Genomic DNA, 24,492 nt, shown 5'->3' with positions numbered 1-24,492 from the left:
TGGTTTGTCCGCCAAATGACGTCTGAGAAACGAGCGTAGAAATTCCATACTGATGACGTATCACTACACGGATCTGTGGGTAGTGCTTCTGATTGGTCGTGCTGCGTGGGAAATTTTCTTCAACCAATCAGAAGCATTACCCAGATCTGGGCGGTGATACGTCATTAGTACGAAATTTCTGCGCTCGTTTTTCAGACGTCATTTCGCGGGGAAACCAGGGGGGGGGGGGGGGGTGGCGTCGCGAAGTGTCGGTTTTTTTCTTAGGCTAGATTAACTGCAATTCTCGAAAAGTTTTGAGAATATCTTCGGAAATCCTCATACCTGCTCAGCCAGAATGTTTAAATAAATATGAATTGCGCTAGAAGCGTTTGGTACCCCCTAAGTAAAAATTTTAGAATGATAATTCTGCCATCGATCAATCAAAAGGAAGCTTTGTAGATGAGCGTGCTGTACTTCAACAGCGACAGAATTATGCTTGCACTGTCCCTGACTCGATCTGGGTTTCAAGGCTTGTGGTGCGTACTACAAGTTGTTGACTGAAGTTAATTGTTGTTCTTGTAGAACAGTGGCGGGGGTGTTCACATTCACGAGACAAGGCAGAAGTTCATGGATGGCTCACTGCATCCAGCTAATATTTTGATGTGTCCCCATACTTGTGTGACAAACCTACCTCAACCAAGGCAAAAACACCCTGGTAAGAAAACCACGTGTCCACTATTGAAAGAAGTGTAGAGGCTGGCTTGTGATTGGTTCAAGCAATAGCCAGAATTTTCCTTAATTTTGATCTGTCCCTAGTAAGAAAAAGCTGTGTCCACTATTAAGATGGATAGAAGTGTGGCTTATGATTAGTTCAAGAAGTGGTCAGAACTTTCTTTCGTTAAACCGGGGCAATAAAACTACGCGGGATGTTGGAGAATGCTCAATGCACAAAAGAACACCCATGATCTACGCTTTTTTTTAGTGTTCTCGCAATATTCAGAGTAAAAAAAACGTTGGAAAAAAGAGCATTTTCCGTTTATAACATTACTTGTAATGAAAACTTTCTTTTTCCCTTTTTTTTTCTTCCCTTTGCTTTTATTGGTGTAGTAAAAACAAGGGTGTCAACCAATCAGAACGTGAAAAGTATCGAACTCATTTTCCAAAACCTCCATGAATTATTAGTGAGTTTACGCAAGAGGACGGCAGAACGTTTGTGCGTGACAAACGTGACGAGGCTGTCACTTGTGTGTCATGTCGTGATCTTCACTTAACAGTAATGTTTTCTGGTCGGTTTACAAAAAGGTTTGTTTAAAGGGAAGTAAAGTTTGGCGAAAAGTTATTTCAAACAAAATTATTGTCACGCTTGTCTTACAAGCTTTGTCGTCTTCTTTCCTCTCCCGACCTGTTGTGTAAGTTCACTATTAACACCCCTTGACTCTTTTTTTCTAGAGCCTGGTCCTGCAGCTACAATGGTTGGTAACATTGTGATGGGGACAAGGATAGGCGGTGCATCTGGGAGAGAGATCGCAGACATTGAAGAGGACAGTGATATGGCAAAGAAGGTAAACCATCTGTAGAATTAGTTTTGTATTAAGATATAGCTGACGCTTGAAACTTGTGTTATGCGGTAACAAAGATTTTTTCGCGGATTCATTGGCCGAGGGTTTTGGTTTATGAGAGTGTTGACTATGGAAACGACGTAATTGGCAATTCCAAGGTTGCGCGATAGACTGGGTCCGTGTTGTGTCGCATTGCACTATGGGACTGTTTTGGAAGACGCCGTAGCTTATTTGATTGGCTATTACGAGGTTGCGTGGGAGACTGGGTCAAAAGTCGTTCCTTAAACATTCCCACAATGCAGTTCAACACAATTTAGACCCAGTCTCCTAGTAACCTCAAATGATTTAAATCAATATTCTAAGAAACTTAACGGAAATTGATGTTTAATAATGCTAATCATGAATAGAAATAAATAAATTAACTTCAACTGTTTTTTGTTCAGTACCAATTTTTGGCTGAAATTCTCAAGTGGAGAGCACAAGCCATGCCTGATCATACCCTGTTCACGTTGCTCAATTCTAAGGTAACTTACACTTGTAGATTCTGTCTTCGTATGTCTTGTAATTCAACGTGTTGATGGCGGGGCTCGGTAGGGTGATGGCCTGAAATTTAATTTAAGGTGAATTCCGCCTTTCTAGGGCACTGTAGCCTCCCTTCTAACAACAACTCAGTTACACAAGCGAGCGGAGCGGGTGGCTCAAATGGCAGTTGAACAAGGACGCCTCAGCTCCGGTGATAATGTGGCACTTCTCTTTACTCCTGGTAAGTAACTTCCTTGACGCGTTGTGATCGGCTGCAACATTTCACGCCATTATCCCAACCAATCAAATGCAATACCAAAATCAATTATGATTTGATCACGTACCCTTTCCCGCGCTTGGCGCCCGCTACATCTCTTTTTTTTGAGATCCGATTGGATATCAGTTGTCACTTTGTGTTCCTGTTGGTAGAGTTGGAGAGTGGAGTTAACGATTATGATGTGAAACGTCCTGATGTGACGTGTTATAGAGGCCGTAAACTCACAACGACGAATTTCTCGCTTTTTTTTTGAACGTGGGTGCGCCTCCTAAGGATGCCATTGCAGGAAAATTTGCCCATTTTTTACAAGTCGTGCCTGATGGAATGTTTGCGTGGAAATTTTAGGGAGCATCCTATAAGTAACCTTTTCCTGCCGTTGCTGTCGTGAGTTTTACTCCTTAACTTGGGTTTTATAGCAGCCTATTATTCAATCCTCTCCAGCTTGTAGAGAGCATGTAGTTGAAAAAAAGGTAAAAGCCTGGCAAGGGTGTTCTCTCAGGTCCTTTACATCCAGCGGAATCGGAGAGGGGGGGAAGACAATTGATGAATGGTTGTATGGCCTTATTTTAAGATACGTATCATACGTATTAACACTATTAACTGCTGAACTGTTATTTCTCCATTTAGGTGTGGATTTCATAGTGGCAGTGTTTGCATGTCTCTATGCTGGTAGGGTATTAAACTTCTCTATAAAAAATGATTGAACCAAGTTATTTTCGGGTTCGTAATTAAGATCTCATTTTTTCATCCATCTCAACTGCATTTGATTTCCTTTAAAATTTCTTAACAGGTCTTATTCCTGTCCCCGTCCGTCCCCCACACGCCAACAACATCAGTACCACCCTCCCGACCGTGAAAATGGTTATTGACGTGAGCAAGTCACGTGCTGTACTCACAACCCACAATATTGCCAAGGCGCTGCGGTCTAAGGAAGCTCTGGGGGTTGTGGACATAAAATCGTGGCCCACAGTGATAGAAGTGGATGATGCCCCTAAAAAGAAGCTTACTAACCCGTACAGGGCTCCAACGGCGGAAATGATCGCGTATTTGGATTTTAGTGTCTCTACAACCGGGATGCTGTCAGGGGTTAAGGTACGGGCTTAATTGTACCATCTCTCTCACGTTAGGAGTATTCCAATATTTGACCCTTATCATTCATAGCGGGGCCATGGTTAGTTTCTCAAATCCTTTGGTGTTACTATTCACTTCAAACGTCTGCCTGAACTTCTCTATGGTGCAGTTTATTTCTTAGGATTATACAGAGAGGAATTTGAATTTTTTTCGGAATTTCCCTAGCCACTATTAGTTTTGAAAGAGTTAAACAAGTTGAAATTGATAATGTTGACAAAGAACTGCTGTCCTGAATTTCACACGTAAGTAATGACGTACTGCTCAGTCGAATCAAAAATCTTGCCTTTAAAGACCTTCATCTTCTTCTTCACTTAGAAAGCTGCTGCTTTTTAGTGTGTTCTTCGTTGTGACTTATTACGCTAGGCAGGTTTGAAGTGCATGTAAAGATTGTAACACGTAAACGTTTTCTCCTTTATTTTGGTTCTTTTAAGATGTCTCATTCAGCAGTGACTGCTCTGTGTCGCGCCATGAAGCTTGCCTGTGAACTGTATCCTTCCCGTGATATTGCTGTCTGCCTTGATCCCTACTGTGGACTAGGGTTTTTGCTATGGTGTTTGACAGGGTATGTAGAAGGAAATATAACGTTTGCTCGATTATCGGTAAAAACGAAGCGAAAGCAGTTACTCTGGCCAGTCACAGAAGAACCAATCAGAGAATGGAACATGAGGCCGCCTGCCAAGCGCGGGAAAAAAGGTTCATGATACAATTATTCCATGCCATGCCAATGACGCAATCAGAAATCGAAACAAAAAGCTGCTGCCAAGCGCTGGAAAGCGTGCATGTGCATGTCACAACAGAGGATTTTAAAAGGAAGGCAAAGGCGCTTTGTCTGACCAATTACAGCACATTTAGCCATTTCAACAACCAATCAGAGCTCGAAGCTGCTGTATAAGGACGGTGCGATTGGTCAAGAAAATGGTGCGAAAATAAATTTATTTTACCCAGCTGCGCACTGCAACAACCAGGAAACCGTTTAGTCAAGCTTGATTGTTGCTAATCCGCTCTCTGTAACCTTTCCTTCTTTGAACTAATTAAAGTCTATGATTGCTATTATATTACAGAGTGTACTCTGGTCATCACACACTCCTTATACCCCCAGGAGACCTGGAAACTAACCCAGCTCTGTGGTTGTCTGTAGTTAGTCAATATAAAGGTGAGAATTTCTTGCATATTTGAGTCACTCGTTTCCGACATTGTTTCCTTAAATTTTTGGTACCTTTACAGTCAACAGTTACTTTATCTTTAACACTACGCCCAGCCCAAACATCTTGTTCACTCGACTGTGTTTGATTATCTCTATGTGTAAAGAAGTCTGAAAGTGCGAAACTGCATTTACTGCAAGGACTTTGATTCATTTATTTTGTTTCTTTTCCAGTTCGCGACACGTTTTGTTCGTACCCCGTCATGGACTTATGTACCAAGGGACTCGGTCAGTCAATACCAGTACTTAAGGTATGAGATAGGTGATGACCTTAGATTTCCTATTTCAGATTCTTTGTTTTTTGCACTAATTCAAGAGATTACTACAAACAATTACAATACATTACAAAAGTAAGAAAAAATAAAACAACAAATTACATAAATCATGAAAGATGAAATGTGCGTAGCGACCAAAGGAGCTTAGGCTTTCGAGTTGGTCACTGCCAAAGAGCTTGGATGATTAGTGGGATACAAGTAAAATGAAAAGAACTCGATCAAACCCTCTGGTGCGGCGTTTAGCACCAGTTTATTATACCCGTCCCCACAATTGTAGGTGGCACCTAGCCTGGGCCAAATCTCTAGAGCTTTCGAAGAAGGAAAATGTTGAAATGGTCTTCTTGTTTGTTTTCTTTCAGTCCAAAGGAGTGAACCTTACTTGCGTTAGAAACTGTGTCGTTGTGGCTGAGGAGAGACCTAGAATCAACCTTACCACAGCATTCTCCACACTTTTCTCTGGCTTGGGTCTCTCACCCCGCGCAGTTAGCACATCGTTCGGATGCAGAGTCAATGTGGCCATTTGTACACAGGTAGATATGCTTACCTCGAGTCTCGCAAATGTTGTGTTACAGATAACATGTCAGGGAGGAAGGTGGGATATAGGCGTTATAGTCCTTTTGTCCGTCATCTCCATGGAGGGTAACGTGTGGTACCAGTTCTCAAAATAATTTACTTACTGAACTGTTTGTGACTTGCTTCATCAGCTTGGTTTTCTGACTTACTTTTTTATAATGCAATTTTTCTCTAGGGTGCGTCAACTCCGGAGGCGTCCAGTGTGTACGTGGATACAAGAGCTTTACGAAATGACAGGTAGTTATTTCACTGTCACGCTGTCGTCCTTACTGTTTCTTATTGGGGCAACATTGTTTTCTGTTTATTGATGGTTCGTGCCGTTAGCTTTTTTAACCCTTTAAGCCCCAGTATCCACATACAAATTCTCCAAACTGATCTCCATACATTTCCTTAAAGAATCAGTTGAGAGAATTTGATAATAGATCAAGGCATTTTCTCTTGTGTGATCATGTTATTTATTCTCATAACATATTTGTTGACAATGTATGGATATTGTTAGGAGAAAATTGATCTTGGTCACTTTTGGGACTTAAAGGGTTAATGCTTTAAATGCAACTTTAGTCCAGGAGGATGACATCTATTCTTCGTATAGTCACGTAGAAAGACAAAATATATTTAAATAGGCGTTGGAAGAACTAGTCCACTGAGATGCTTATTCAAAGTTCAAGTGACTCTGATGCAGTAGAAACGATAAATAACATATTACAAAGATAATGATGATAACAATGATGATGATGATGATGATTTTGCCTTCTGTAGAGTGACACTTGTGGAAAGAGGCAGTCCACACAGCTTGTGCCTTTTAGAATCGGGCAAGGTAGGAATTTTTTGGATAATTTTGTAGTCCCCTTTAGGTCTTCTTCCTTATACTGGCAAAAGGGCTTCTTTTGTCCTCGAACGCAAATGGTTGTGTTGAATTTGCTAGTACATGAAACTTTAGGGTAACTTTAACAAATTAAGATCTGTCTTTTTTAACCATGCGCGAAGCGGGAGACAAAGTTGAGCGCTAAACGTCAGGGTAAAAAATGTTATTTTTTCTTTTCCCCCCAAAAGAGGTTTTGGATATATATAAACTCCCTTTTAAATCATGTTCTAATACAATTTTTTTAATCAGATACTGCCTGGTGTCAAAGTGGTTATCGCCAATCCAGAAACGAAAGGAATGTGCGCAGACTCACATCTTGGAGAGGTATGTCATGTTAGTAAATTGGAAGACTGTGAATTGTGTATAATAGATTTCTGCCTTAAGTTTGATGGACCGAAATTTTGCGTTCGGTTTGGCTTTACAATATCGTCCAGATACCCCTTAATTGAATTTAAATGTTTGCAGATCTGGGTGAATAGCCCGCACAATGGCAGCGGTTACTTCATGACAGGCGAAGATAGCCAAACAGAAGACCGGTTTAACGCCAGACTCACTACAGGCCCGTCGGGAGATATGGGGGTACAGTACGCAAGGACGGGATGTCTTGGATTTATCAAGAGAACGGATTTCACGCAAACGGATGGTGGTAGGTTTACTCGTGCAAAGTTTGCCATGTAATATGATCCAGGAATATAAATAGATAGTAACAGTAGCGGATCCAGGGGAGGGACCCGTGTCCCCCCCCCCCCTCCCCCCTCCCCATTTATTTTAGACAACCTGAGGCCCGATGGGCCGAAGAATATTTTGGAGACTGGGCCTCCCCCAAGGTTCTCAGTGTCTGGATGACCCTCCCCTCCCTTCGCCTCTTATCTCTAGAACTGGTTCCGGCACTGTGTAATACATCCTAACATGGACGCCCTGGGGAGATATAGAGAGAGTCAAGCGTATGGGGAAGTATGCCTGAGTAACTGTCCGTTGTAAAGAGCTGTCTGTGTTATAGAAATGTCCGTAGCCTGAGGCTCTGCTAATCTCTGTATCAGTTAAAAGAACCATGAGCTCGATTTCCGCCGCGTCCATGGGTCCAGTGTTGTTCCTCCCCGAGAAAAATTTGGGGGGGACAAGAACTGGCTTATTTGCTGAACAGCACATAGTATGCGAGCGAAAACGAACCATTATTTTGTGTTTGTATCTGTTGACGTTAAGCCAAGAAACTACAAAAGTTTTTATCGTTTATACTGCTTTATAAAAATTGGGATTCCCAAGCAGAAAAATGAATAATCTTGAAAAGGTTGTTAGTTTGTTAATTATTAGGGAATAGACAACCCGGGTTTTTAACAATGTCAACCTTTTACTAACACACATCGAAAAAGATTAGTTTAGTAACACAAAGAAAGCAAATAAACAAGAAAAGAAAATATAGAAAATATTTAAATACATATAACAGATACATCCACTGGCGACCTAAAATTCAAGCTTTCGCTGCATTTCGTGCGTCATGATTTGTTGCTGAAAAGTGCAGTAAGCGGAGCGTGTTTTTAATTTTCATTGTCAGCCCGGCACGATGCTTTATTCGTTGTCGGACCTTTAGAGGAGACCATGGTATTACGAGGCATGCGGTATCACCCTGTAGACATCGAGAACAGCGTCACAAGATGCCACAGATCAATATGCGAGAGGTTAGTGTCAAAGATACGGAAAATAATAAGTTTGTAAATAAGTGCTTTTTTTCAGGGCAGAGAGCTGTCAAGGTTTGAGCCAGGTGGACATCTGGGTGTCCGGTTTGTGTGCACTGGTTGCCCAGTTTTCGGTAGACTGTTAGCGGTTAGTCAACTCTCTGAACCCTTTCACTGCCAGAGTGTTTGATGGAGTTTTGTAAGGTGACTCTAACTTTTGAGTCTGTGGACGAAATCCTGTGATGTGACCATTCAAATGAAAGCTCTCTGCCTGTACTTTCACATGATGCTATTTTTGTCTCAAAATTTTAGAAAATGAAATTTGGAAATTTGGTCGAAATTTGCTTTGGGCAAAATTTGGCCTTAAGGTTATCACCTTCAAACCCCTCCTTGTGATATAAAAAACAGCTTGCTGACAGGAGTTTACGAAATGATCTCACAAAATGAATCTGCTTGATACTTCAACAACTTCTCCACACTACTTCTATAGGAAACTTATTGGGACAACAAATAAGAATTTGAATGTTGATATTAGGTTTTAAAAGTTTAATTTCGCAAGTGAGTATCTTGGCCTTTTTCTCTTCCTTATCTCCTTTTCCCTCCTTGGCTTGTTCGCCCTCTCGAGTCGAAGGACTAAAGTGGTACTACTCGCAGTCTAAGTTTCCGAGGAGAATGTGATTGAAAGAAAAAAAAGGTGTTGGTTTGAAAAATAACTGTATGAGAATTAGGTGACACCCTGCTACAATATCCTGACTGAAACCCTGAAGGCAGATTCAACACAAGGATTATGTCATAGTGAATTATACGAAATCGAAACTTGCATAACGTAAAACACATCGGACCATGTTCTCCGCAGTCGTAAGGAAATGTGTGTGTTCAAAATAGGGTATATTACCTATTCCTATTGTAATGTATTCCTGGCTATCATATTTGATTCATCGACCTCTCATTTTTTTCCCTTCTCTCCCGCAGTGCGGTGTTTACATGGACCAACCTTCTAGTCGTTGTCGTCGAACTTGACGCGGACGAAAGCGAGGCTCTTGACGTCGTTCCTCTTGTGACGTCATCCGTGCTTAATGAACAACAATTAATTGTAGGGGTAGTAGTGGTGGTTGATCCCGGTGTTGTACCAATCAATTCTCGTGGCGAGAAACAGCGAATGCATCTGAGGGACGGCTTCCTTGCGGACCAGCTCGATCCTATATACGTAGCGTATAATATGTAGGAACTGCATTTGTTGTGTAAAGAGTGAATTTGCTCGCCTCCCGTACGTATTTATTATACGTTGAGTATAATATGTAGGATTAGCTGCAGCCTTAATAGACGTGAGGTATAAGATGCAAGGAGTGCATTTACCTCGCTCTTTGTTCAAAAATATGAAGTGCAGTCCTGGTGACTAACCGCTCCCACATCGTTACAAATCCCAAATAGTATTTATTGTTATTTGCAAAATAGTGCAAAACTTATTGGACAATAAGAAGAGATAGTTTCGCGTAATTCATAATTTTGTCTCGCGAAGCTTCCCCAATGGTGGAGATTGACGAGAGGTAGCTGAAGCCTCGAGCAAGCTCTCCATTTGTGAGAGTCACGGAAAGTCACTCGTGGGCGACACGCGAAAGGAGACTCCGAGGCTTCATGAAAAATGAGCTCCCCTAAAAACGCCTGCGTGGGAGGCTATGGCCACGTGAATGAATTGGCTCTATAGATCGTTTTCATTTACGTGATCGGCAGCTATGCAATTTCTCAACAAAAAAAAGTTTTTACATGCGAAAAGAGCTTAATCTTCACAGGGTTTTTTGGAACACCTACATGCCCGCCGGGTTTTTTGTTTTGTACCCCAATATTGCTGCCGTGACGTCATGTGAAAACGATCTATTTGGAGGAAATAAAAATCTTTCCACAGCAGTGGCGAATCCAGGGAGAGGGACCACGCCCCCTCCCTCGCCCACCTCTTACCACACCTGTCAGACCTAAGAATTTTTTAGCACTTTGGTGGCTATTTGCCGTATTATAGCTGAAACGGTTACCACAAAAGACTCGCATGTATATAGGTATAATTTAGTTTGCAATCTGTCTGACATGAATTTAAGTAAGTAAGATTTTAATAACATGTAATATGACTTATCATGCATTTCGTGATATGGCATTAAGGCGCGGTTAGAAGCCAACTTTCCTGCTGAGGATCACTGGAGTCAACTAGAACTTTGTCGCCCTAAGTAACATCAACCAGTATTTCATTACGTGAATTCTGCTGTGGTTGTTAATTTTCTGTATGAGGCGATGGTAGATCCATATTGCAGCTGTTAGGTATTGCTTGACGTCCTTGACTAATACAACTGTTTTTGTGTGGTAAGAAATTTTCTCGGATGTAACGAATCACAGGGGAATGTGAGATTGAACGAACTGCCCGTTTCGGGAAAAAGTACTCTTTGGCATTTGCTTTAATAATAAAAGTGAAAGTTAGTTGTTTTTTTGGATTTTATATTGTTTTTAGACACATCTTCCTACAATGTGTAGTCTTATTTTCGGACTATAAATACTGAATGAGGTTCGTGAACATAATGAGTACCTTAAGTTGGATATTGGGTACATTTTTTTTTGTTTCGTTTGCGTCGGGCATATCCTTTATAGCTCGTGCAATGCGGCTTATATCTAACGATTATTCGATCATTGTGCTTCACAGAACAGAATTAGTGGTCAGATTTTGTTAAGTATTCTGCCAAAAAGGCAACGGATGTTGCTTATATTTTTATGTGTAAATAATAAAGACGTGAATAGAAGCATTGTCTTGTGCTGCTTAGTATGTGTTGTTATTTCATCTCCCTCAACAGTACTGATGTTATTTTGTTTTAAATACTCAGTGTATTGGTAGCGATTCACCATTTCATTGTTGTTGTTGTTCCAGTAGGTTCAAAATGCCAATGGGCCATCTCCGGTTTCTTACCCCTTTTTTCTTAAAAACAAAAGGGCAAACAGCAACTTAAAGGTGAAAGCATACGGTAACCTTGTTTTAAAAAGGGGCTGTGTACATTTCAAAAGATTGATTGCTTTGGCCTTGCCATGTGCTCCAAATATAACTATTATGAATTATTATAGTTACTGAGAATTATTATTCATCGTTATTCGCTACTTTAGAGACGAGAAGGGGACTGGATCGAGTTAGCCCTCGCAGGACAGGGGATAGAAGGGGATTGGCCAATAGCTGAACGGCGCGTCCCCAGTAACGATTCCAGGAACAATAGCGGGACGCATTTTGGTTCCAGTCCTCTTCTCGTTTCTAAGGTGGCGACTTATTAAGGATTACTTATCTTGACATGCGCAAACAGTCCTATGTATTTAGCTATAATTATGACTATGTGATTGTTTTGGCTGACAAAGTCACGTAAATTTTCTCAGCGAATCACGAAGCGTAGCAACGCATTTTCAACGCAAATTTTCTTCTCGTTTCAAAAATTGCTCAGATTTTAGACCATATCAGACATCCCAGTGGTTTGGATTTTGAATAACAATCAAAGTGTAGTCTTTCGACGGAGCAACCATTATCTCATTCTTCCGAGATCGCACTCGAAGAAACTTCAAGTCGTTCAAAGGGTCGAGATCTCGGACACAGCTACGCGCTAAACTCGCCAAATGCTGAAAATTGGTCGCATACAGTTGGGTTGTTGCATTATCCATTGTAGACCTGATCGCAATGCCTTGTGGGTTGATCACCAGAAGGCCCAGGACGCCTGGGTGCGAGTTAATCCTTTTCAGGGTGTCTTCCACTTCTCCTTGGGGCGGGGGTTCCATCATTTTGACCTTCTTCTTTTTCTTAAGAAACAAACAAAAAACTTTTTTCATACCTAGGGATTAACCCACTGTGGGGATATGACTTTTTCTGGTATCACCCCGTTTATGATCAGTTTATTTATGTGGAAGTTAGACAGTGCAAAGACTCTGGGAGGTATAGCCTGCGTGGCAGGCGCAAAAAGGGGAGGGGGAGGGGGGGGGGGAGAAAGGGAAAAGGGAAGGGAGCTCCCCCTCTCCCCAATCCCCCTCCCCTTTTTCCCTTCCTCCCTATCACCTACCCCCTACCCCTTTCGACGCCTGCTACGCAGGCTAGGGAGGTACTCCTGGGAATTCTAGGTGGGGGTGTGCCGCTCCTGACCCTATTTCAGACCAAAAGACTTCATTTTCACACCCGTTTTTAGGCCTGGCCTCTATAATCCATGCCCATTCACAGACCTGGCCTTTAAGAAATTATGTCATCATTTCTTACATTAATTAGAATAGCAACAACTGAAAGATTTCTTAACATCCATCTCGATTTAGCATATTTCTCTTTCTTTCTTACTCATTTGGAACACTCCCATAGTTCCCTCGAAAACCATACCCGATTCCATACCAAAATAGGGCAAAATCTATACCCGTTTTTAGACCAAAAAGGCGCAAAAACCCTACCCTTCGGGGCGGCACATACCTATATGGCTTATATAAGGGAGTACCCAACCTCCCCCCGCCCCTCCCGAGAGAGAAAGTAACGAAGCGATGACCGAAAATACGCCTGTAAAAGCAGGATAAACGATTCGCAGCGAAACGCCAGAAAACAGTGCAAAAAAGGTATCGGTCTCGTGGTATGTTTCACCAAATCGCTTCTATGTAATTACAAATTTCCTCCAAAAAAAGATATTTGGCAAACAAAACAGTCCAAATAACATTGACACTTTTCGTCCTTTTGGCTTTCATTATTTACATTCTTTACCCAAGAGAAATTGCAAATGGGAAAAGCAAATTGACATGTATTAGACGCCAGCTCACACAAGACACCAAAAAAGTTAGAATGCTTTAATAATATACAAACAATGCCACAAAAAGCGCTACTCAATCAGATCGTAGATCTCAGATGCGGAAAATCACACGCTTAGCAGCCTATTCAAGCATCATGCTGAACTATAATCTTACCTATCGGAGACGACTACTTTGTCCTCTTGTTCCTTGAATGAATCGAAGAAAATCCTTTGACATGAGATAATTCCTTGAATCGACGATGATTGTTTCTTTTTCGAAACAATGTAATTACAATCGCGATGAACAAAATCAACCTTCCCGTACCCGAAATTCGGGTTTGTTATTGATGTTGTGACATTTTTGGAATGTTGACTATTAGTTAATTATTGTTTGTCTTATTACCAATTTAGGCATTTAGCCATGGTGACATTGCTGTGCCATTATTGGCTTCCTGCCCAGGGCGGGTACTCGGGATTTCAAGTGGCGGGGATGATCGAATGGAGCCAAAAGTCAAGACCCAAAAAAATCCTTAGGGCTTCCAGCAAAACCCCCCCAAAAAACCCTGGACCAAAAATTAACCCCCAAAAGATCCGGGCACCACGGGACAATGCAGACTACTGTATAACACGTGCGATGTAAAGCGTACTTTATTCGCAGAACTACGCAGCCAGGGCACTAACGATTCTTTTTAATACCCCCAAAAAATCCCTATTCAAATCAAGGTACCAAAAAAATACTTGCCAAATTTTCGTACCCAAAAAAATCCCAGAATCGAAAATTTCAAACCCAAAAAAATCCTTCCATCATCCCCGTCACTTGAAATCCCGTGTACCCCCCTAGGCTTCCTGAGAACAATCTTTCATTCATAATGTTATCTTTGCTAACAAGAGTCTAACAAATAAACTGAGGTAAAAAAATGCCAAGTAAATATTTGAATTATGTGCTGAATATTCTAATCAGAGCTTTTTTTCTCGAATTTCTCGCATAGGCTTTGTGCGGGCTCTGTCTCAATGTACCCTGGGTGAGACTTTTCAAGCGCGGTTTCCCGTTTCTGTCAAGTCTTTCGTGACCCGCTCGGCCAACATGCCGAAACGCGAGAAAGAACTCTGGTACCCAGAGCAGTCTCGATCGAGGCACCTAAGGCTGGAGCCTATAGACAAGATGGAGGAAAAACGAGGGCACAATCGATTCTCATCATCATCACCGTCATCATCATGGGCAATGTTGTCTTCTTTTTTATTCAGAACATCAGTAAACATTTTTTCTTGGTCGAGTCTGGCCAAAACTGACCAATTACAGGAGCCGAAGTAATCGGCTCCTGCCAACTATGAAAAAAAATGAGGATTCTTGACCAAAATCATGGGTTACACCCCCGACCTTTGGGAAAATTCTCATTTTGGCGACTATATAAAACTGATATTTCTATTGTGCAACAAGTCTTGTTTTTCATTTCGAAAATCAATAAACATTTAATATTTCATACCAATTTTGCACAAAAACCAAACGATGAAAAAAAAAAAAACTTTTTTGCCCAAAATGATGGATTCAGGGACGCGTGACGAACCCCTAAAAACGTCTGCGTGGGAGTGCCCTCTGGCGTATGTGCCCTTTCCCAGAAAACGCGATTCTCACCCACACGGTGTAAATTTTATGGATAAGTTGATGAAAATTGGGAACATGACAATCCTCAGTTTTGGCTCCTGGGTTCAACAAAAATTTAATTTTATATTTGACTTTTTGTTGTCATTTTCGGTTCGTTCTGCCTCGTTATCACGAGGTTAGCTTAGTTGCCACGCCACGCGCCATGTGATTCGAAACTCCGATCAGTTTGTGAAATGAACATGTGACGATGAATGTTTTGAAAGTTTTCTCTGGGATGTTTTGAGTTTTAATTTCCACGAGGCACTATCTAATTTGTCTTCAACATCAATTTTAATACACCAACAAGCTGCCGGAATCAGAGTGTGGTGAACCAACTGTTTGGCTTGTTCCCGTCAGCAAACTTAGCAACTCCATGCGATGAGAAAGGGAGGCCAGCCCCATAGAATTCTACTGTTACCACACACCAGGTAGGTAGTTGTATTAAATACGAGCTTTAACTAACATTGCGAGCTTTGAATACATGTAGATATGCCCGATACGCGATAGACGTTGACACGGTTTTGGAATCCATCTTGACTTGTAGGCATCTAATGGGGACGTTCCATTTTTAATCCATCCCCCCCCCCCCACCCCCCGCTATGGATGAGTTTTTTGGGAAACTTTTCACGTGACTAGTAGGAATCTGCAATCTTTTCCCAGGGACCTGTAGGAAACCGCACTATCTTATTAGTAGACTTGTAAGAATCTGCTTGCAGACCAGTAGTTTTGCATATCCGTTTCATGGACTGGTAGGAATCTGCAATCTATTCCCAGGGACCTGTAGGAAACCGCACCATCTCATTACCAGACTTGTAGGAATCTGCTTGCAGACCAGTAGTTTTGCATATCCGTTTCATAGACTAGTAGGAATCTGCACTAGCTGTCGAAATAATGTGGAATAATTCCTTGTTCAAAAAACTATGAATTATACACTAAAGCTTCAGTCCTAACGACATCTACTGAAAAAAAGTGAGGGCGATAAATGCACTTGAACCAGTTTTTAAAATCTTCTATACATTTGTCTTTAAAAATTTCTCTTCCTACCGACTAAAATTTCCCCGGAAAAATTGAAGACAATTTGGAAAATCTAAAGCAAATGTCTGGAAAAATTTCAGCACAGTTACGCCACCCAAGTTTGTTAGTAAAATCCTTTGCTGTGTAGCTTTAGTTTACAATTCCTACTTTTTTGCAAACTGCCGTTGACTGACTCACAACACAATTCTCCTTGGTTGGTGTATCTTGCAAACTGCAATCATATTAAGAGCTTGGGGAAAGTGGTTTCAGGGAATTTCAAAATATTTGTCTACTCTGAAGTCCTGAAATCAGCTGCTCCTGTGGTTCTGCAGTTGATCAAAAGCTTTCATTCTGTATGTGTTCTAGACTAATTTTTGCGTGATCGAAATTTTATCATTATAGGACGAGGTATATTCTTCCTGCACTGCTAGCAGAGGCCCCTTTTTCCTTGTATTTTCATGCTGTATTCTTTCTTGTTTGTGTGTTTTGGTCTGTTAAACATAAATTTGACTACTGCAAAAGCATGTTTTGAGCTGTGTGCTTGTTTTTCTCTATGGCAGTAGGTGCTGTTCAATAAGGTCTGTTAACCATGAATTGAAAAATCGAACAACTGTGGGGCTTCAGGAGCATGTTTTGAAGATGATAAGTTTTACTAGACGGGTATCCAGAATCCTGCGATGTGTTCTTATCTCAATGATCTTGGATCAGGGATATCACTAAGATTTCAAGTTGCTGGGTAAATACAACAAGTAGGCAGGGAATAAGACAGCTAGGAGTTTCTTTTGGTTCATTTTTCTATAAAAGTAGTTAGGGGCCACATTCATAGTAGCCAGGGGATATATACGGCCCCTGCCTCGTAATGACAGCCCTGTGGATTCTCTAACTGTACTTTAAAATCAGCATGGAAGGCTGTAAAGCATTAAACGATTAAGCTCTTTCCTCCCCTGGTGCTCTGCCTTGACGTGGCAGGGAGACTTGTGTGCCCTTGTGACCCTTAGTGCTTTGACAATGGGAGCTTATGCTCCTTAGGCTAGCAGGTTCAGCTCATACTAACTGATCTTCCCTATTTGTAGTGTTAAACTACAAAAGCATCCCTGATGCCTGCCCTTTTTGCTGCATTGTCAACCTGCAATCCAATCATCCAACTTCAGGAAACCTAGGATACTGAACATGCCTACTCAGTCATACTCATACTGACTGTTCCTCTACACTTGTTTTGATTATGGATCCAACACTGCATCCCTGATCCCTGCACCATACATTCCAGATATATGACTGGAAACTAGTGGAAGATACATGTACTACTTGTATGAAATGGGATTCCTTGCGGTGGCTGGATGCTTGAGCATGGCCGGATTCCAATGAAAGCTGAACTTGTGGAAGCTGTAGTGGTGTTATGTGGCCGATTAACTGTTTCGGCAGAAGCCGGTGTCACTTAATCTACACAACACAAGAGATCAGAGATCATAGAACCGGTCAACCAATAAACCAGTAAGTATGGAAACCAGAAACTCATACTAACTGTTCTTCCCTGTTTGTAGTGTTCAACTACAAAAGCATTCCTGTTGCCTCAGTGGCAATTTGGCTGTGGTGTTAACCTGCAAATCGAAGGTCCAAACCTACCATCCAAAACCAGGAAATCTAGGAACTCCACACATCCATTCAGTCAGTTCTAATACTGACTTTTTCTCCACACTTGTTTTGATCATGGATCCACAACTGCATCCCTAGTGCATGTCTCATACATTCCAGATATATGACTGGAAACTTGTGGAAGGTACTACTTGTATGAAATTGGATTCCTTATGGTGGCTGGATGCTTGAGCATGGCCGGATTCCAATGAAAGCTGAACTTGTGGAAGGTGTAGTGGTGTTATGTGGCCGATGAACTGTTTCGGCAGAAGCCGGTGTCACTTAATCTACACAACACAAGAGGTCAGAGATCATAGAACCGGTCAACCAATAAACCAGTAAGTATGGAAACCAGAAACTCATACTAACTGTTCTTCCCTGTTTGTAGCGTTCAGCTACAAAAACATTCCTGTTGCCTGCCAATTTGGCTGTGGTGTTAACCTGCAAATCGAAGGAACTTACCATCCAAAACCAGGAAAACTAGGATACTCCACACATCCATTCAGTCGCTACTCATACTGACTTTTTCTCCACACTTGTTGTGATCATGGATCCACTACTGCATCCCTGATTCATGCCCCATACATTCCAGAAATATGACTGGAAACTTGTGGAAGATACTACTCGTATGAAATTGGATTCCTTACGGTGGCTGGATGCTTGCATGAGCATTTCCGGATTTCAATGAAAGCTGAACTTGTGGAAGGTGTAGTGGTGTTATGTGGCCGATGAACTGTTGTGGCAGAAACCGGTGTCACTGTCCTAATCTATCGACACAGGAGATCAGAGATCTTAAGAACCGGTCAACCAATGAACCAGTTAGTATGGAAACCAGAAACTCATTCTAACTGTTCTTCCCTATTTGTAGTGTTCAACTACAAAAACATTCCTGTTGCCTGTCAATTTTGCTGTGGTGTTAACCGGCAAGTTGAAGGTTCGAACCTACCAGGAAATCTAGGATACTCCACACATCCATTCAGTCAGTTCTCATACTGACTTTTTCTCCACACTTGTTTTGATCATGGATCCACAACTGCATCCCTGATGCATGCCTCATACATTCCAGAAATATGACTGGAAACTTGTGGAAGATACTACTTGTATGAAATTGGATTCCTTATGGTGGCTGGATGCTTGAGCATGGCCGGATTTCAATGAAAGCTGAACTTGTGGAAGGTGTAGTGGTGTTATGTGGCCGATGAACTGTCTCGGCAGAAGCCGGTGTCACTTAATCTACACAACACAAGAGGTCAGAGATCATAGAACCGGTCAACCAATAAACCAGTAAGTATGGAAACCAGAAACTCATACTAACTGTTCTTCCCTATTTGTAGTGTTCAACTACAAATGCATTCCTGGTGCCTGTCCTTTTAGCTGCGGTGTCAACCTGACAATCAGAGAAACTCACCATCCAATATTAGGAAATCCAGGATACTCAATATCCTTACTCAGTCAGTACTACTACTTGTATGAAATTGGATTCCTTACAGGGACTGGTTGCTTTTGTATGAGCGGATTGTAATGAAAACTGAATTTGTGGAAAGTGTAGTGTTGTCTGATGAAGTGGACTCGAAGGAAATATAGGAACCGAAGATCTTTATCTTTCACTTTTGAGGAAACAATTAATTATTTAATTATTTTATATTTATGCTGTTATGAAATGATTTAAAACTATGTTTGTATCTTTCATTGAAGTTAGTAGCGATGTTGTTTCAAGCAAACAGTCCTGCCAGCAAATAGATTTAAAGCAGAGCTAAAATTGGCAAGGTAAGAAAAGGTAAAGGCACACAAAGGCCCTAATGGCTAGAGCTTATCCCAGTTTCTTTAGGCGAGGTGAAGCATTCCTGAGGAGTATTGCTACTCCCCCTAGATGGGATGCAAGGCTTTGCAAAATTTTTTGAAGTAGGCGGCCGACTATGAGAAAGTAGGCGGCTGTGGCAGTAGTATGTTGCTAGTATCAATATATATACGTGAGTGAAGAGAGGCAAAGAGGTGTAAAATTCCTTGTCTAAGGAAACAAAGGGGATGGGGGGGGGGGGAGGCTTGAACCCCAGACCTGAGTCCTAATCCTGAGTTCAAGGTGTTTATCGCTCGGCCACACATGCCTCCTTAAAAAAATTGGTATGCCTGTTATTTTTGTCTTCCAGAATTTAAAAGTACCATTGACAGTTTGGTGGTCAGTGACATCATTGTTTTAACTAAGAATTTCCCATTACATTCCTCTTAACTTACATCCTGTGTTTTGCAAGTAAAAGAGTGGAAATCCTAGCTTTAAGTACCTTTTACCTTCTTGGAATGTCGTGCAAAATAATGTCACTTGTCTACCATTAGAAAAAGAGAAGTGATCAAAGGGGACACCACTATTATTTGTTGTCCACATTATGAAAATACCATAGTTTGTATACGGTAGGTGACTAAATATTTTGTGAATAACCTAGCACAGGATATGTCAATATACGAGAAAGTAGCCTGTTCCAGGCTCCGAGATGGTGGTGGAAAGTCGTTCAGCAATAAGAAATGTGTAAAACGCGCAGGGGCTGGGGAGAGACAGGGCGCCACCACCCCCTTTCCCAAGTCGTGTGCGTCTTATTTTCGCTTTGCTCGTTTTAATACGTTCCCACTGTACTATCTGAGAGCCTGGCACAGGCTAACGAGAAAGTAATTTGGCCCATTACTTTCCTTAACATCCTTTAATTTGTCGTGCAAGTTGAAAAAGTGCAAATCATAACGCAAATTATCTTTTGTCTATGTAGATGTATCACGAGAAGGTCACTGGAGAAAAGAAGAGCTGAACTGGAGAAGCCAGTGTTGTTTTGTTTAACAGATTTGGAAAATAAGATGGATTACTTATAAGTTGTAAGTTTCCTGTTTTGAATGTTAATTAGCCTGTTATGAGTTTGTTAAACTCACTCATAACGCAAGTATCGGTTAAGTATTTTTCTGTCCATTATTTATTTTAAAATAATATATATTTTTTTATATTCAGCTTGTACATTGCCATGGATTCAGATATTATTTTGCCACGTCAGCCCTTAATCTGAGTCACCTTACAAATGAGACAAAGACAGAATCTCCTGCTGAGCTGAGATGTACAAAATTGTATTGTGGAAACTACCTCAACAAGACCATTTTCGATGGTGCACAGAGTATACTGGTTCACCCCAGTTCATCAGCAAGAACAGTTAATTTGTCAGTAAAGCCGATAAAAGAGCACAAAAATAATGAACTCACTCCTTCAGATTTTAGGATACGGACATTGTGTAGTACATGTATTCATTTAATCAAGCAAAACAGTGATGCAGCAACCTCAGAAAATGTAATTCAAGGTTCCAAGCACTTCTTAGGTACCTTCTGATTAGTAGGACCTGCCCAGGAGACCTGTGAAATGGGGTACAGCTGGCCTGGGGTTTTACTCCTACGGACATAAAGTGAACTTACAGCGAGGTTTTTCACCCAGCTGTTGTTCCACAACCCGATTTTTTATTGAAACACAGATTCCAAACTATAGTGTTGAAACTGCTTCCATATACACTAGTTAACTAGATGATCTTACTGTAAGTCTCTGTAATTTCCCCACAGCGCGAAACTGAAAATTCACATTACTTTTTGGGTGTCTATATTTATATCAGGAACAAGGATTACCACGGGGGGTTGGCCTTCTGAAAAGATGTTATTTTTATGGGCTAAAATAAATTCTTTTTTCTTAGCTAGAACATCATAAACATTATTTCTAGGCTCATTTTGCTCTTAAAAAAAGTAAAAGAAAATTTTGAAGTTTTTGACAAAAATCTTGGGTTAACCACGTTGGAAAATTGCAATTTTCAGCCTTCTGAAAAGTTTTTATTTTTATACTCGAAAATAGTTGCTTTTTTTGTCTAGAACATCGTAAAAAAATAATTCCATCCTCATTTTACCCTGAAACAAAAAACTAAAAATTTGGATTTTTTAGATCAACATCATGGTTTCACCCCTTCGGAAAATTGTGATTTTAGGCCTTCTGAAAAGTTGTTATTTTTATAGTCCAAAACAGTTTCTTTTCTATCTAGAACACCATGAAACGTTATTTCTAGGCTCATTTTCCCCTAAAAAAAGTAAGAGAAAAGTTAATTTTTTGAAAAAAATCATGGGTTAACCGCTTTGGAAAAATACGATTTTGGCCTTCTGAAAAGTTGTAATTTTTTTTACTCTAAAATAGTTTCCTTTTTATCTAAAACATCGTGAAACATTATTTCTAGGCTTATTTTCCCCAAAAAAAAGAAAAGGAAAATTTTGCATTTTTTGACAAAAATCATGGGTTAACCCCTTTGCAAAATTGCCAGTTTTGGCCTTCTAAAAAGTTGTTATTTTTTTGCTCTAAAATAGTTTCCTTTTCATCTAGAACATCGTGAAACATATTTCTAGGCTCATTTTGCCCCAAAAAAAGAATAGGAAAATTTTGAATTTTTTGACAAAAATCATGGTTAACCCCTTTGGAAAAATGCAACTTTTGGCCTTCTGAGAAGTCTTAATTTTTTCACTCTAAAATGGCTTCTTTTTTATCTAAAACATCGTGAAACATTATTTCTAGCCTCATTTTGCCCTAAAAAAAGTAAAAGAAGATTTTGAATTTTTTGTCAAAAATCATAGGTTAACCCCTTTGCAAAATTCTCATTTGTAGCCTTCTAAAAAGTTGCTATTTTTTATTGTAAAATAGTTTTCTTTTTATCTAGAACATCGTGAAGCATTATTTCTAGGCTCATTTTGCCCCCAAAAAAGAAAAGGAAAATTTTGCATTTTTTGACAAAAATCATGGGTTAACCCCTTTGGAAAAATGTGATTTTTGGCCTTCTGAAAAGTTGTAATATTTTTCATCTAAAATAGTTTCATTTTTATCTAAAACATCGTGAAACATTATTTCTAGCCTCATTTTGCCCTAAAAAAAGTAAAAGAAAATTTTGAATTTTTTGTCAAAAATCATGGGTTAACCTCTTTGCAAAATTCTCATTTTTAGCCTTCTGAAAAGTTGCTATCTTTTTATTGTAAAATAGTTTTCTTTTATCTAGAACATCGTGAAGCATTATTTCTAGGCTCATTTTGCCCCCAAAAAAGAAAAGGAAAATTTTGCATTTTTTGACAAAATCATGGGTTAACCCCTTTGGAAAAATGTGATTTTTGGCCTTCTGAAAAGTTGTAATATTTTTCATCTAAAATAGTTTCATTTTTATCTAAAACATCGTGAAACATTATTTCTAGCCTCATTTGCCCTAAAAAAAGTAAAAGAAAATTTTGAATTTTTTGTCAAAAATCATGGGTTAACCCCTTTGCAAAATTCTCATTTTTAGCCTTCTGAAAAGTTGCAATTTTTTATTGTAAAATAGTTTTCTTTTTATCTAGAACATAGTGAAACATTATTTCTAGGCTCATTTTGCCCCAAAAAAAGAAAAGGAAAATTTTGAATTTTTTGACAAAAATCATGGGTTAACCCCTTTGGAAAAATGTGATTTTTGGCCTTCTGAAAAGTTGTAATATTTTTAATCTAAAATAGTTTCATTTTTATCTAAAACATCGTGAAACATTATTTGTAGCCTCATTTTGCCCTAAAAAAAGTAAAAGAAAATTTTGAATTTTTTGACAAAAATCATGGGTTAACCCCTTTGCAAAATTGCCAGTTTTGGCCTTCTAAAAAATTGTTACTTTTTTACTCTAAAATAGTTTCCTTTTTATCTAGAACATCGTGAAACATTATTTCTAGGCTTATTTTGCCGCAAAAAAAAGGAAAATTTTGCATTTTTTAGAGAGATTAAGATTCACGTTTACGCCAAACGGCAAACGTGAATTTGTACCACGTGACCAAGTTTTCTCCTTATTTTTCGTTTACTGTTTATTGCTTCTACACAAAAATAAGTGGTTTTATGCCAGTTTTATCCAAAGGAATCGTTCTGGACTGTTTTTATCTGCTTATTTTCTATTTTGAGAAATTCTCAACTGACGTTTGCCGTTTGCCGTGTGCCGTAAACGTGAATCTTAATCTCTCTTTTGACAAAAATCATGGGTTAACCCCTTTGCAAAATTGCCAGTTTTGGCCTTCTAAAAAGTTGTTATTTTTTTTGCTCTAAAATAGTTTCTTTTTTATCTAAAACATCGTAAAACATTATTTCTAGCCCCATTTTGCCATAAAAAAAAGTAAAAGAAAATTTTGAATTTTTTTGTCAAAGATCATGGGTTAACCCCTTTGGAAAATTGTCATTTTTAGCCTTCTGAAAAGTTGTGATTTTTTTATTGTAAAATAGTTTCTTTTGTATCTAGAACATAGTGAAACATTATTTCTAGCCTCATTTTGCCCTAAAAAAAGAAAAGGAAAATTTTGCATTTTTTGACAAAAATCATGGGTTAACCCCTTTGCAAAATTGCCTGTTTTGGCCTTCTAAAAAGTTTACTTTTTTACTCTAAAATAATTTCCTTTTTATCTAGAACATCGTGAAACATTTTTCTAGGGTCATTTTGCCCCAAAAAAAGAAAAGGAAAATTTTGAATTTTTTGACAAAAATCATGTGTGAACCCCTTTGGAAAACTGTCATTTTAACCTTCTGAAAAATTGTTTTTTTTATTGTAAAATAGTTTCCTTTTTATCTAGAATATCGTGAAACATTATTTCTAGACTTATTTTGCCCTATAAAAAGAAAAGGAAAATTTTGCATTTTTTGACACAAATCATAGGTTAACCCCTTTGGAAAAATGTGACTTTTGGCCTTCTGAAAAGTTGCAATTTTTTTACTCTAAAATAGTTTCTTTTTTATCTAAAACATTGTGAAACATTATTTCTAGCCTCATTTTGCCCGGAAAAAAGTAATAGAAAATTTTGAATTTTTTGCGAACAATCATGGGTTAACCCGTTTGTAAAAATGCAATTTTTCGCCCTTATGAAGAGTGATTATGACAGTCATAAATAGTTTCTTTTTTATCTAGAACATAGTATAGTATAGTATAGTATAGTATAGTATAGTATAGTATAGTATAGTATAGTATAGTATAGTATAGTATAGTATAGTATAGTATAGTATAGTATAGTATAGTATAGTATAGTATAGTATAGTATAGTATAGTATCTGGTATAGTATCTGGTATGGTATAGTATAGTATAGTATCTGGTATAGTATAGTATAGTATAGCATAGTATAGTATAGTATAGTATCTGGTATAGTATAGTATAGAATAGTATAGTATAGTATTTCAGGATGATCTAGATAAAAAAAGAAACTATTGACAACTATCATAATAACAACTTTTCAGATGGGGAAAATTTATTTTTTTTATTGTAAAATAGTTTCTTTTTTATCTAGAACATCGTGAAACATTATTTCTTGGCTCATTTTGCCCAAAAAAAAGTAAAAGAAAATTTCGAAT

The 24,492-nt window shown here is 39.3% G+C and overlaps 1 protein-coding gene and 1 long non-coding RNA gene across 5 annotated transcripts in view; both read left to right on the top strand.

Annotated features, from left to right (window-relative positions):
- LOC140925209 (disco-interacting protein 2 homolog A-like) overlaps positions 1–10,835 on the top strand; it is a 32,752-nt gene extending 21,917 nt beyond the window's left edge. For all 4 annotated transcript variants that reach the window (XM_073375190.1, XM_073375188.1, XM_073375187.1 and 1 more), the window contains 16 exons: positions 562–694; positions 1,429–1,541; positions 1,982–2,062; positions 2,178–2,301; positions 2,965–3,006; positions 3,128–3,429; positions 3,900–4,030; positions 4,530–4,621; positions 4,844–4,920; positions 5,304–5,474; positions 5,693–5,754; positions 6,277–6,334; positions 6,632–6,706; positions 6,848–7,028; positions 7,935–8,058; positions 9,028–10,835. In XM_073375190.1, the coding sequence (XP_073231291.1) occupies positions 562–694; positions 1,429–1,541; positions 1,982–2,062; positions 2,178–2,301; positions 2,965–3,006; positions 3,128–3,429; positions 3,900–4,030; positions 4,530–4,621; positions 4,844–4,920; positions 5,304–5,474; positions 5,693–5,754; positions 6,277–6,334; positions 6,632–6,706; positions 6,848–7,028; positions 7,935–8,058; positions 9,028–9,280 (2,019 nt within the window). In that variant the 3' untranslated portion in view covers positions 9,281–10,835. The remainder of the gene's footprint in view (positions 1–561; positions 695–1,428; positions 1,542–1,981; positions 2,063–2,177; positions 2,302–2,964; positions 3,007–3,127; positions 3,430–3,899; positions 4,031–4,529; positions 4,622–4,843; positions 4,921–5,303; positions 5,475–5,692; positions 5,755–6,276; positions 6,335–6,631; positions 6,707–6,847; positions 7,029–7,934; positions 8,059–9,027) is intronic.
- An 8,010-nt stretch (positions 10,836–18,845) lies between these two features.
- LOC140924791 (uncharacterized) lies at positions 18,846–20,822 on the top strand. Its single transcript, XR_012164346.1, has 3 exons — positions 18,846–18,876; positions 19,863–19,965; positions 20,096–20,822. It is a non-coding gene; the product is annotated as an uncharacterized lncRNA (long non-coding RNA).
- Positions 20,823–24,492: the final 3,670 nt, after the last annotated feature.

The sequence above is a fragment of the Porites lutea genome, chromosome 14, assembly GCF_958299795.1.
Source record: "Porites lutea chromosome 14, jaPorLute2.1, whole genome shotgun sequence".
Lineage (NCBI taxonomy): Eukaryota > Metazoa > Cnidaria > Anthozoa > Scleractinia > Poritidae > Porites > Porites lutea.
This window is presented reverse-complemented; position numbering and strand designations above follow the sequence as displayed.